Source organism: Felis catus, chromosome A2, assembly GCF_018350175.1.
Source record: "Felis catus isolate Fca126 chromosome A2, F.catus_Fca126_mat1.0, whole genome shotgun sequence".
Taxonomy (NCBI): Eukaryota; Metazoa; Chordata; class Mammalia; order Carnivora; family Felidae; genus Felis; species Felis catus.
This window is the reverse complement of record NC_058369.1, coordinates 163,187,707-163,198,619: the sequence shown is the minus strand read 5'-3', so window position 1 is coordinate 163,198,619 and position 10,913 is coordinate 163,187,707. Positions and strand designations below refer to the sequence as shown.

The 10,913-nt window shown below is 60.5% G+C and overlaps 2 protein-coding genes across 2 annotated transcripts; one reads left to right on the top strand and one right to left on the bottom strand.

The window, feature by feature from the left end:
* Positions 1-309: 309 nt before the first annotated feature.
* Positions 310-4,601, top strand: CDK5 (cyclin dependent kinase 5). Its single transcript, XM_003983221.5, has 12 exons — positions 310-444; positions 1,101-1,189; positions 1,282-1,349; positions 1,518-1,578; positions 1,678-1,734; positions 2,471-2,566; positions 2,715-2,789; positions 2,954-3,050; positions 3,220-3,289; positions 3,953-4,013; positions 4,116-4,196; positions 4,323-4,601. The coding sequence occupies exons 1-12, from the start codon at positions 408-410 to the stop codon at positions 4,407-4,409; spliced, it is 879 nt and encodes a 292-aa protein (XP_003983270.1). The 5' UTR covers positions 310-407; the 3' UTR covers positions 4,410-4,601.
* A 1,032-nt stretch (positions 4,602-5,633) lies between these two features.
* Positions 5,634-10,900, bottom strand: ASIC3 (acid sensing ion channel subunit 3). Its single transcript, XM_011280641.3, is given in 12 exon segments — positions 5,634-5,814; positions 5,947-6,005; positions 6,177-6,248; positions 6,346-6,425; positions 6,560-6,651; positions 6,954-7,101; positions 7,203-7,259; positions 7,353-7,554; positions 7,711-7,838; positions 8,063-8,213; positions 8,954-9,085; positions 9,087-10,900. Coding segments are annotated over 12 exon segments (1,602 nt in total). The 5' UTR covers positions 9,489-10,900; the 3' UTR covers positions 5,634-5,735.
* Positions 10,901-10,913: the final 13 nt, after the last annotated feature.

Here is a 10,913-nt window from a genome sequence, read left to right as displayed (position 1 = left end):
AAAAGAAGGTTGTGATCACAGAAAGGAATAACAAGAGCAGGGCACACTGGGAGCTGTGGCGCGACGGCTGTGAGGCCCGGAAAGCGGATACGCGATGCTTCCTGGGACTTGAAGTCCAAGGTTTTCCTCCGCGGTCGAACCGGGGCCCCGGGAAGCGAGTGCTGCAGAGAACCTTCGCGCAGCCTGCTGGGAGTTGTAGTCTTTTTGTTGCCTAATGCCCGGGACATTGCTGGGAAACCTGCGTACCCTTAGTACTACACGGCCCAGAAGCCCTTGCGCAGGCAGGGCGGGGGGAGGGGGGAGGGGGGAGGCGGGGCAGGGCCGGAGGCTGGGGTGCCGCCTCCTCTGCAACGCCGGGGCCGGAGTCTTAGAACCCAGGGCCCGTAGGGGTCCCCGCGGCTGCCGCGATGCAGAAATACGAGAAACTCGAGAAGATTGGGGAAGGTAATGGGGCTACGAGATGTTCCTGCAAGATCTTCCTCTACAGACCCTTCAGCATTCCTTGCAGCCTGGCTCCTCTACCGTCAGCAATACCCACAGGCTCCGACCTCAGCCCCGACTGCAGCCCTGGCCCCGAGCTCCACACTCCTTGCGGACACCTGTCCTTCCCGTTAGCATTTCCCGCAGACGCCCCTTCCCAACCTTAGCACTTCCTGGAGACCCACCTGCCGACCTTAACACTTCCTGCATCTTCCACCCGTAGCCTCAGCACCATTTGCAAAACCTCACCCAGCCCCCAGCCTCAGTTCTCGATGCAGACCTCCAACCTCAACATTTCTGCCGACCCCCACTTTTCTTCCAGACCTGCCACCATCCCCAGACCCTCCGGAAGCACCGCCTTTATTATAGACCTCCTTACCCTCGCAACCACAGCCTATCCCTGCTGCAGACACGCGTGAGCCATCTATCTACAGGCACCTTCTCTGCCCCTTCGTCACTTACAAAGCTCTGCAAATGCTGAGCCTTTCACCCTCAATCTCTTCCCTTACTCGTCCAGACATCAGAAATAACGCACACCTGCGTTGCCTGCTCTCCTGACAGGGACTTCCTGGGGTAGGAAGGGTGTCCCATCTTTACCCTCGCCCCTGACCTTCCTGTAGGCACCTATGGAACAGTATTCAAGGCCAAAAACCGAGAGACCCATGAGATTGTGGCTCTGAAACGGGTGAGGCTGGATGACGATGATGAGGTAGGACTGGGACATCAGGGCTAGGGAGGGGGTTGAGGGCCCAGGTTGGGTGGGATGTGACTGTTGCCCGCCCGGCCCCCTCCCATGTGTAGGGAGTGCCGAGCTCAGCCCTTCGGGAAATCTGCCTACTCAAAGAGCTGAAGCACAAGAACATCGTCAGGTGTGTAGATGGGCAGGGTCCTCCTTGCCTGTGTGGTCAGTTGGAGGAGGGGGGCTTCAGAGATGGGCTGGGCTGATGCTGGGACCAGGGTTGGGCTGATACAGATCCCTTGGGGACCTGAGGCTGAAACTCGTGGACCTGCCCCGCTGAGTCGTCCCTCCTCCCTAGGCTTCATGACGTCCTGCATAGCGACAAGAAGCTGACTTTGGTTTTTGAGTTCTGTGACCAGGTGACAGGGGGACTTGGGGGCCAGTAGCCTTGGGGGAGGGTATAGGGGCCCAGACTGAGGTTAAACTCTGTCACGTTCCCCACCCCCATCCCTTTTTAGGACCTTAAGAAGTATTTCGACAGCTGCAATGGTGACCTAGATCCTGAAATTGTAAAGGTGAGGGGCTAGTGTCCTGGAGACTCACTGAGGCCAAGTGGCACTCTGTCTTCAGCGTATGCACTCTCTGAGCACCAAGTTCAGGGCCTGAGCGGGGACACGCTAGGGTGTCGGAATGAGAAAACCCTGTCTCTACCCTCCAGGAGCTTTCTGTCTGAGCAAGCATCTTGACATGGTCTCTTTGATCTGACAGTAATACTTTGATATCAGTGATACGATTTGCATTTGAGAGACGAGGAAATGAGAGTCAGAGAGATACGTTCGTTCACTCATTCATTCACTCATTCATTCATTCATTCATTCATTCAACAAACACCTATGGGATGCTTTGCTATATGCCAGGCACTGTGCTAGGCCCGAGTGCCTGGCCCCAGTCCCAGGGGAAGCAGCACTGAATGATAATACAGCACAGCATATATATTGATGGCTACGAAGTGTGTGCTTACCTAAGGCCAGTTAGGGGAGAGATCAGAGTGGGAGGGGGGAAGGCCCACTAGGCTGTAAGTTCTAGAAGGGTGGGGAGCAGGGCCCCCACATATATACCTATATATATGGGTATATAATACCTACCACCGTACAAAGCAGGTCCTCCGTAGCAAAGCGATGAGGTTGCTGAAAGATGGGTGGGGTTTTGAGGCTAGCAGAGGGTGAAGAGGGGAACGTGACCCACTACTGGCTGCAGCTTCCTTCCAGAAGGTCTGATGCTCTCCCCCCGCCACCCCTCTCCGCCCCACAGTCCTTCCTCTTCCAGCTGCTGAAAGGCCTGGGATTCTGTCACAGCCGCAATGTACTGCACAGGGACCTGAAGCCCCAGAACCTGCTGATAAACAGGGTACCTCCTGGGGAGAAGGTGGGAGGTCAGGGAGGCTGTAGTCACTGGCTGGCACAAGTGATGGGGGGAGCTGGGCTGGGAGGCAGAAGGAGGCCTGCCCTGGGACTGTTGAAAACCCCTCTCAAAGTCCCTTTCCATCTCCACTCAGAACGGGGAGCTGAAATTGGCCGATTTTGGCTTGGCTCGAGCCTTTGGGATCCCAGTTCGCTGTTACTCAGCTGAGGTGAGCTGGAGGGGGGGTGGGAGGTGGGGGTGAGGGAGGGGGTCCCCTCTGAGCATCTTTCCGTCTCCTACTCCAGGTCCCACACAATTGTTTCCCCTCCTCACCGAGCCCCTCCTCCCCAGTCCTCTAAGCAGGGGGGTCGCTGTGGGTGGGGTCTTCTCCAGGTGGTCACGCTGTGGTACCGCCCACCGGATGTCCTCTTTGGGGCCAAGCTGTACTCCACATCCATCGACATGTGGTCGGCCGGCTGCATCTTTGCAGGTGACATGCCTGGGGGTCTGCGGAGCCACTGTCTCTCCCATCTGAGTGGACAGATCGGGTCTGGAGTGGCCCCTCTGGGGAAGGGAGTGAGGCGCTTGGGGCTGGGGATAGGACACACAGAGGGTGCCATGGGAATGAGGGGTTCTTCATACCCCACTGCACCCCCTAGAGCTGGCCAACGCGGGGCGGCCTCTTTTCCCGGGCAATGACGTAGACGACCAGTTGAAGAGAATCTTCCGATATCCTTCGACATTTCCCTTTGCCTCGAGCTCTCTGAAGGGGAGTCAGAGGGGGCACCTGGCAGGCTCGGTCGGTAGAGCGTGCGACTCTTGACCACGGGGGTCACGAGTTTGAGCCCCACGTTGGGTGTAGAGTTCAATTTTAAAAACATGAAGGGGAGTAAGGAGCCTGTGGAGCGCAGAGTGCATGGGCTGAGCCAGGAGAGGGGGTGGCTTTGGGCGAGGGGATGGAGGGCGGACACCCCGGTAGGGCAGGGTTGAAGCTGTCTGCTGGAGAGTGTGTGACCTGTGACAAGGAGGGCTCACTTGGGGGAGTAGCCGTGAGCGTGTTCCTCCAGCTGAGAAGTGAATCCTTAGGACGCAGGAACCAAAAGCAGCGGGGGGGGGGGGGGGGGGGGGGAGGGGTAGATGTGGGAGTAGGAGAAGGCCAACTGGTTCATCAGCAACAGACATCGGGGTTTATTTAGGTCAGAGGAGTGAGCGTTTGTAAAGTGCCTGGCGCGCCCCGGGAACACCCTGCACGTGCTGGGTCCTGCCTCTGTCATGAGCGGTGGGATAAAGTGAGGGGTGTGGAGGTGGGTATATGAGAACCGCCCCCCCCAGGAGGGGAAGAGCCCCTCACCCGCCCCTTTCCACCTGAGTGATCCTTGACCCCATGGACACGCTTCTGGGGACACCAACCGAGGAGCAGTGGCCTGCCATGACCAAGCTGCCAGACTATAAGGTGTGACGGGGAATAGCGGGGGTCCCTTTTGCTTCCCAGCTGTAGCAGCCTCCGGGCCCCCGCACTGCTGGTCTGACTCTCCCTGCACCCCCACCCCCACAGCCCTACCCGATGTACCCGGCCACAACGTCCCTGGTGAATGTCGTACCCAAGCTCAATGCCACAGGGAGGGACCTTCTACAGGTGACCGAGGGCAGGGGCCGAGGGTGGGATCCAGACACTTGTCAGGAGGTCTAGGGGAGGCTGAGGCTGGAGGCAGTTAACCCAGCCTGAACCTGCCTTTCTTCGCGCCTTTCTTCGCGCCTTCAGAACCTCCTGAAATGTAACCCCGTCCAGCGCATCTCGGCAGAGGAAGCCCTGCAACACCCCTACTTCTCCGACTTCTGCCCCCCGTAGGCTCCAGGACCTTGGCCGGGCTGGGGCCTGGCCTATTTAAGCCCCCTCCTGGGAGGGGAGGAAAAGCCGGGGGTGCACGGGGTGCTGAGCTCCAGCTGTGCTGGGCCCGGCCGGGGTGGGGGTGCCCCGGCCCGTGTTCTTCACTCCCTCCGTGGACTTTATTTAATTTCATAAATTGGCTCCTTTCCCACAGTCTGGCTGATGTGGTAGAGTGGCTCTGAGAGGCGGGTGGGCTTGGGCAGGGGTCTCTGTTTTACCGCCCTCTCCGGCCTTGCTTCTGGCTCAGACCCAGCCCAGCGGTCCAGCCTTTGCTCCACTACTCTGAGTGGCCTGACACTTGGGGGCTGGGGGCACCGCCCCCCACCCCTGACGGCTGGGCTCGGGGCAGTACCACCCCCGCACATGGGCTTATGCTGGCAGCCAGTGTCAGAGTCAGGATGGGCCTGCACCAGAATGGGGAGAAAAAGGGCGGGGCCTTTCTTCACGGCTCTCCATACCCCACGTGTACCTCCCCATCTTTCCCTTCATCCCCACCCCCCATACCCAGGCTGATAGGCTGGGACAGCAGGGATCCAAAGATGCGGTTAGACGAGGAACATCCCTTCCCCTGCTCCCTTGTCAGTTTTCCAATATGTGAGGTACAGAGAAAGAGCAGGGATGGGGCTGTAGCTGGGGCCAGGATGTCTTCTTACTGGCAGGAGTGGGAAGGGAAGGCCTCCCTCCACCATCTCAAGCTGGGACCTTCTGCTCTTTGGGAAGGTTGGAGACGCAGAGCAGTTCCCATGGAGACAGGTGGTGTGCTGGTGCTTGGTCCCAAACGTGAGAAAAGAGTCATGATCTAAGGCGGACAGCAGCTTGTGTTCTTGGAAGTGGCTACACACCCTCTGTCCTCTCCCTGCCCCCCACTTCTTGCCAGGCTGTGGGTCAGAGCCTTCTTCAACTATTCCCTTGTGTGCCCCGAACATAACTGTCCTCCCACTGAGTCCTCTTTGCCTTGATACCGGGCTTTGGACTCCTTTCTCTCTGAGATGTCATTTTGATAAACTCCTTCATGCTGAGGTGCAACGGGAGGACGCCCTCTCACTACTCTTTTCGCCCAGAGAGATTTGTGGTGGTTGACTGGGACCCATCTGCATCTCAGACGCCGTCCACTGGAGGTTGGTGGGCAGAGGTCTTCTTTGACCTTAGCCTGACTAGTCTGGCTGTGAGAGAAACAGCTGAGGCTGACGCATTAGAACTTTATTTGGGGTGAAGAGGGCAGAGACATGTGCAGGCTGGGCCCGTCCAAGATGTCAGGGTGCAGCCCAGAAGACACAGATGCCAGGTCTAGAGCCGTGTGACGAGGTAGCAGGTGCGGTGGGAGGCAGACAGAGTCTTGGTGACGGCACAGGGAGGGGTGGGGGGCCTGGTGAGACCCAGACCACTGCGCTGGGACAGGAGGCCTTGTTCCCACTGCCCTCCCCTCCTGAACCTCGGTGTCACCCCCTAGACTGGACCTGCCCCTCCTCCCTTGAAATAGGGAGCCATTTCTTGTTACCTGGGGCCCAGGCTGAGGTGGGGAACTTGGGTTCCATGGCTGCCCAGCCCTTCCTGAAGCTGTGGGAGGAGGGAGAGGGTCAGAGGTGGGGAGGAGTCCTCCCTCCCAGGACCAGCCAAAGTCACTGCACGCTCCTCCCCCACCATTCTTTCCTCAGCTGGGTAGGGATGGTGTTCTAGGCTTCAGGGGAAGACATTGGAGATGGCAAGGAAGGAAGAAGGGTTTGTTACCAGATTGGTGCTAGAGTGCCTTTGGGAGTGCTTCCGGTTCCAGAAGTATCCCAGGACCCTGTCTTGGAACACCTGGGGGCAAGCAGTGGGGGAAGTGGCCATTGCACACCTTCTCCTGGATCTTATGCATTGATTCCTTCCCCCTCCCCCAGGTGGGGCTCAGGCCCACCTCACAGAGGTAGTCCAGGATCTCAAGGATGGTGAGCAGGCTGGCCCCGATGAACAGCCCCATCTGGCCCCCAATGTCGCCTGTGGAGACCAGGTTACCCATCAGCTCACAGCCACCTGCCAAGCCCACACCTCCCCAGACTTCTGGATGACCTGGATGCACGCGTGCGTGCGCACACACACACACACACACACACACACACACACACACACACCGAGCAGTTCTGACACTTCATAGGCCTTTTTCTGCTCCACGGTCTCATAGTTGAGGGCCTCAAAGAAGATGTCCAGCACGAGCACGTTCTCTCTGGAGGAAAAGAGGCCAAGAAAGCTCGCTGGACACCCCCAGGTGATAGCTGCTGGCAGGAGAGAGGTGCGCGATCTCCAGTCTGTGACTCCTCTTAAGAGCCCCGGGACGGGTGTCACGGCCCCATTTGCAGAAGAGATGCTATCACAAAGGTTAAACAGCTTGGCCAGAGTCCCAGGAGCCCCGCGATGATGTACAAGCTGGGCTTGCACCCGGGTGTGCGCACGAAGGCTCGCCCGCGGGAGGGTGCCCCCGCCCTTCCCCCCACCCTGCCCCGTCTGGTCCCGGATGGCCCGACTCACACGATGTAGGCCTCGCTGCGGTTGTGTTTCCGGGCCAGGTAGCGGGCGGCGGCGCGGCTCGGGATCCGCACCATGGAGAGCTCCTTGGCGTAGCGCGTGCTGGCGCAGGGGTTGGGGCAGGTGCACGCGTCCTTCCGCAGCATGGCGTCTAAGGGCCACCACAGTCACCTGAGTCAGGGCCACCCGGCCGGCGAGTCCGGGAGCCGGAGCCGAGCGGGGATGGGGACGCGGGGGAGGTCTGCCCCTTACCCAGCGCCGGGTCCGCGCAGTCCTTGTATTGCTGGGGGCTGCACACTGGCGCCCCGCCTGGCGTGGTGGGGGAGGAGACCGCTTCAGGAGCAGCTCCCAGGCCCCTTCGCGGTACCTGGACCCCCGCCTCCGCCCCCACCAGCTCCTTACCTGGCATATGCATCATTCGGCAGCCACACTTCCGAGCCACATAGCGGGCCTCACAGGCCAGGCGACACCCCATCAGACTATAGGGGGCTTGGGGGCCTGGGCTGGGGCTGGGAGGACCTAGGGGACCAGAAGGTTCCGGCTCAAAGTCGGGGTCCAGAGGTGCGGAGCTGCAGTCACCCCAGGGTGGTGGCAGGAAGCTCAGCTGTAGTTGGTCGGGTTAAGGAGGCTTCGGGGAGAAGTGGGGCGACCAGGTGCAGTGTGAGTGGTCACCGAGACAGCATGCCGAGGGCTGGAGGCCCCTGGGGTGGTCTGAGATGTTGCGGCTGAAGGAGGGGGTTGGAAAAACCCGTGAGGATACTCGCTGTTGCTGGCAGGACACGAAGGTCTGGTAGCCGGGGGCTGCCCCGAAGCCCAGCTGGTCGATGGTGGGCGGCTCCTCCTGGCTGTGGATCTGCACTCGGACCCCCACCTCGAACGGGGTCTCCTCTGCAGGGGAAAGGGGGACCCTGACGCCTGTGTCCCAGGAGCCCCCCTGCTGCAGACGGCTGGCCCCAGGACTGTGACTGGCCAACCCTGCCCGCCCCCCTTTCCCCCACTTCACAGAAGAGGATGTACTCCTCTGGGGCCCTTCCTAGCGCCTCCTCTCCTTCCCAGAGCCTTTTGTACACCATCTCTGCCACCCCTCCAGCCTGACACGGGTGCCTCCATACCCATGTCCCTCCACACGGGCAGATACTCATCCTGCTGCACATCCAGCATGATCTCCAGCCCGTTGCCCATGCCGCCCTTGGGAGTGGTGAGCAGCTCTGCCCCATCCGCGCCGGAGTTAAAGGTGTAGCACTGACCCATCCGGGTGAAGATCTGTGGGTGAGCAGATGGGGGACAGAGCTCACTAGGGGACAAGGAGCCTGGCCAGCTCTTTCCCCCAGGCAAACATGAGACCTCTCCCCTCCCCATCCTCTATGTGGTCTCTTTGAACACGGAACCCACATCTCAGTGCCCCCAGCCCCTCCCACTTACCAGCACAGCTAGTTGGACCCTTGTGGGCTCCCATCACCGCAGCCCCTCCTCCCCCTTCCTCAGCCCCCCAGCCCCCCAGCCCAGGGCACAGCCTGTAGGACAAGTGTGTCTTCAGAGAATGGCAAGAAAGGAAGTGGGTCTCAGTTGCCCTCCTCCAGGACTGGCAGAATGTTGGAGAGGAAGAGGGAAGACAAGCCCACTCCCCCAGGCAGGAGAGGGTTCTGCTCTAGAACGGCCCCACTAGATTCCCCCCAGGCCCCAGGGGCAGGGGCTCCACAGACCAGAGCTCGGGCCCAGAGCCAGCCCCAGTGAGTGCCCTGTGCTGGAAGGCATGACCTTGTACATTGCAGTCCAGCTGAATGGCAGGCAGGGGTCCCCAAGGAGGGCCGTCTCCTGGGCTGGACAGAAAGGCACTGGTGGGGTGTGGAGCCCGTTGCCCGGCTGGGAAGGAAAGGATCCCCGGCACAGGTGTGAAGGTCCCCTAGCTTAGGAGGAGCCTGGGCCAGCAAGGCTGGGGGAATTACGGGTCCTGGGCAGGGACTGGCCGGGTCCCTGGTAGGCCGGGCCGGCAGCCAGCTCACCACGGTGAAGTTCTCAGGACCGCACGGCCAGCCTCGGTAGCGGCAATCCAGCAGCATTTCCTCCAGGGCGTGTCCGGCCCTGGCGTACAGTCGAGCCATGTCGAAGGTGGGACTGGGCATGAAGCCGGGGGGGCGCGGGGGGCCGGCCCAGGGCGCGCAGGAAGGCGGCATGCTCAGCGGGCTCCACGCCCAGCAGCGCGGGCCCAGCCCAGTGCAGGTCGTTGGGCGTGAGGCGTGAGCGGCGCAGTGGGTTGATGTTGCACAGGGTGATGGCGGGGAAGGTGAGCCGGTGGCTTTCGCGCTCGTCCAGGGCTGTCTCATGGTGGAACTCCCCGTAGTAGCGCACCCTCTCAGCCACCTGGTAGAGGAAGGCGGCCAGCGACAGGAGCACGGCTGCGGCCCAGAGCCCTCGGCGAGGCGTCAGGCCCCCAGGGCCGAAGACGTGGCCCAGCCCATGCATCGTGCAGCTGCTGGCGAACACGCGGATGTCCGAAGCTGGCCGCCGGGCCTCCTCTGGCCCAGGATGGGGCTTCATGGCTGAGGTCCAGGGTGGGGGACACTGAGAGGGCTGGGGATTGGCGATCAGGCTGCAGGGACTTGGAGAGAGGAAAGAGGGTCAGTCCGAGGACTGGGAGGGACTGAGGATTTGGGGGGCCGGGCAGGGGTCACTGCAGGGAAGGAGAGGGGAGGAGAGAGTGGGGAGAGGGGTCCAAACCAAGAAGCGGGAAGGCACTGGCCAGGCAGGTTCGGCTCGGCTGTCTCGAAGGAACCAGCCGGGGCTCCACTAGGCTCAGCGCTGGGCCGGGGGCTCGGCAGGAGAGGCCAGGTAGGGCGCAGCCGAGTTGGGAGGCAGGGGCCGCTCTGCTGGAGGCTGCTCTGCGGAGCCAGGGCTGCCGCAGAGGATTGGGTTTCAGCAGTGAGGGGGCAAGGGGGCCCGCAGAGCAGTCTGGGGGGCAGGGAAGGTCCCTGGGGCCCCAGGCTGAGCCATTAGTGCAGCGTGTTGGGGGGGAGGGGCGTGGCTGTGGAGGCCAGAGGCGCCAGCGGAAAACCACAGCAATCCCGGGTAGGGCTTGAAGGGAGTCTGGAGAGATGTCGGGGCTGGGGGTGCCTTAATGGCCCTCTAGGCTCCCAGCTGCGGCCCTTGCGGTTGGGTGGAGGGTCAGTTGCTGACCCTCGGCCCGGTCCCTCCCTCCTTTTGTCTCTCCTCCCTTCCCACTAACCTCACTTGGGATAATTTGCTCCTTCACAAAGAGAGGAGTTGGCTCTTGACCAGGCTGGAAAGTGGTGGGAAGTTTGGAGTCGGCAGATTCGAGCCCCCAGCAGCCTACGCCGCGTGGCCAGAGTCTCTGCAGGTCTCAAGTCCCGGAGTGGTCTGAGTGTCCTCTTCCCACCTCCCCATGCTGAGGCCTCCTGAGAGGCTGGCCTCTGCCACAGTGACTGCGGCACTCTCCGGGGGAACACGGGTGCCCTAGAATTTCATTTTTTTTTTTTTTTCACTTAAAAACATTCTGGAGACTGGAATTACCTCGTCCCTGGAAAGCTTCCCCATTTTTTAAATGGATGCATTCTATTCCACTATGTGGGCGGACCAAGTTTTATCTACTCACAGTCCCATTGATGAACACTGGGGGTTTCCAGTCTTCCATTGTCAACAATGGTGCTCTCAATACCATTGCATGGTTGTAAATTCCCAGAAATAGAACTGCTGGGTCAAGAGGCAGCTGAATGGATAATTTGGTAGATACCACAAAACTCCCCACTGTGGGAATTCTACCATTTTGCACACCTGTATCATGGTGGGCAGTGTGCCTGTTTTGCAGGAGTGGGCGGGCGGGGTTTTTGTTTTTTAATTTTTAAATGTTTATTTCTGAGAGAGAGGGAGAAAGGGTGAGCAGGGGAGGGGAGACACACAGAGAGGGGGAGTCACAGAAACCGGAGCAGGCTCCAGGCTCCGAGCGGT

Bases quoted from the DNA above. Each gene is read 5' to 3' on its own strand.
- CDK5 (XM_003983221.5), top strand. From the start codon at position 408: ATGCAGAAATACGAGAAACTCGAGAAGATTGGGGAAG. The intron at 1,190-1,281 runs GTAGGACTGGGA...TCCCATGTGTAG, and splicing joins GGCTGGATGACGATGATGAG to GGAGTGCCGAGCTCAGCCCT. The intron at 1,579-1,677 runs GTGACAGGGGGA...ATCCCTTTTTAG, and splicing joins TTTTTGAGTTCTGTGACCAG to GACCTTAAGAAGTATTTCGA.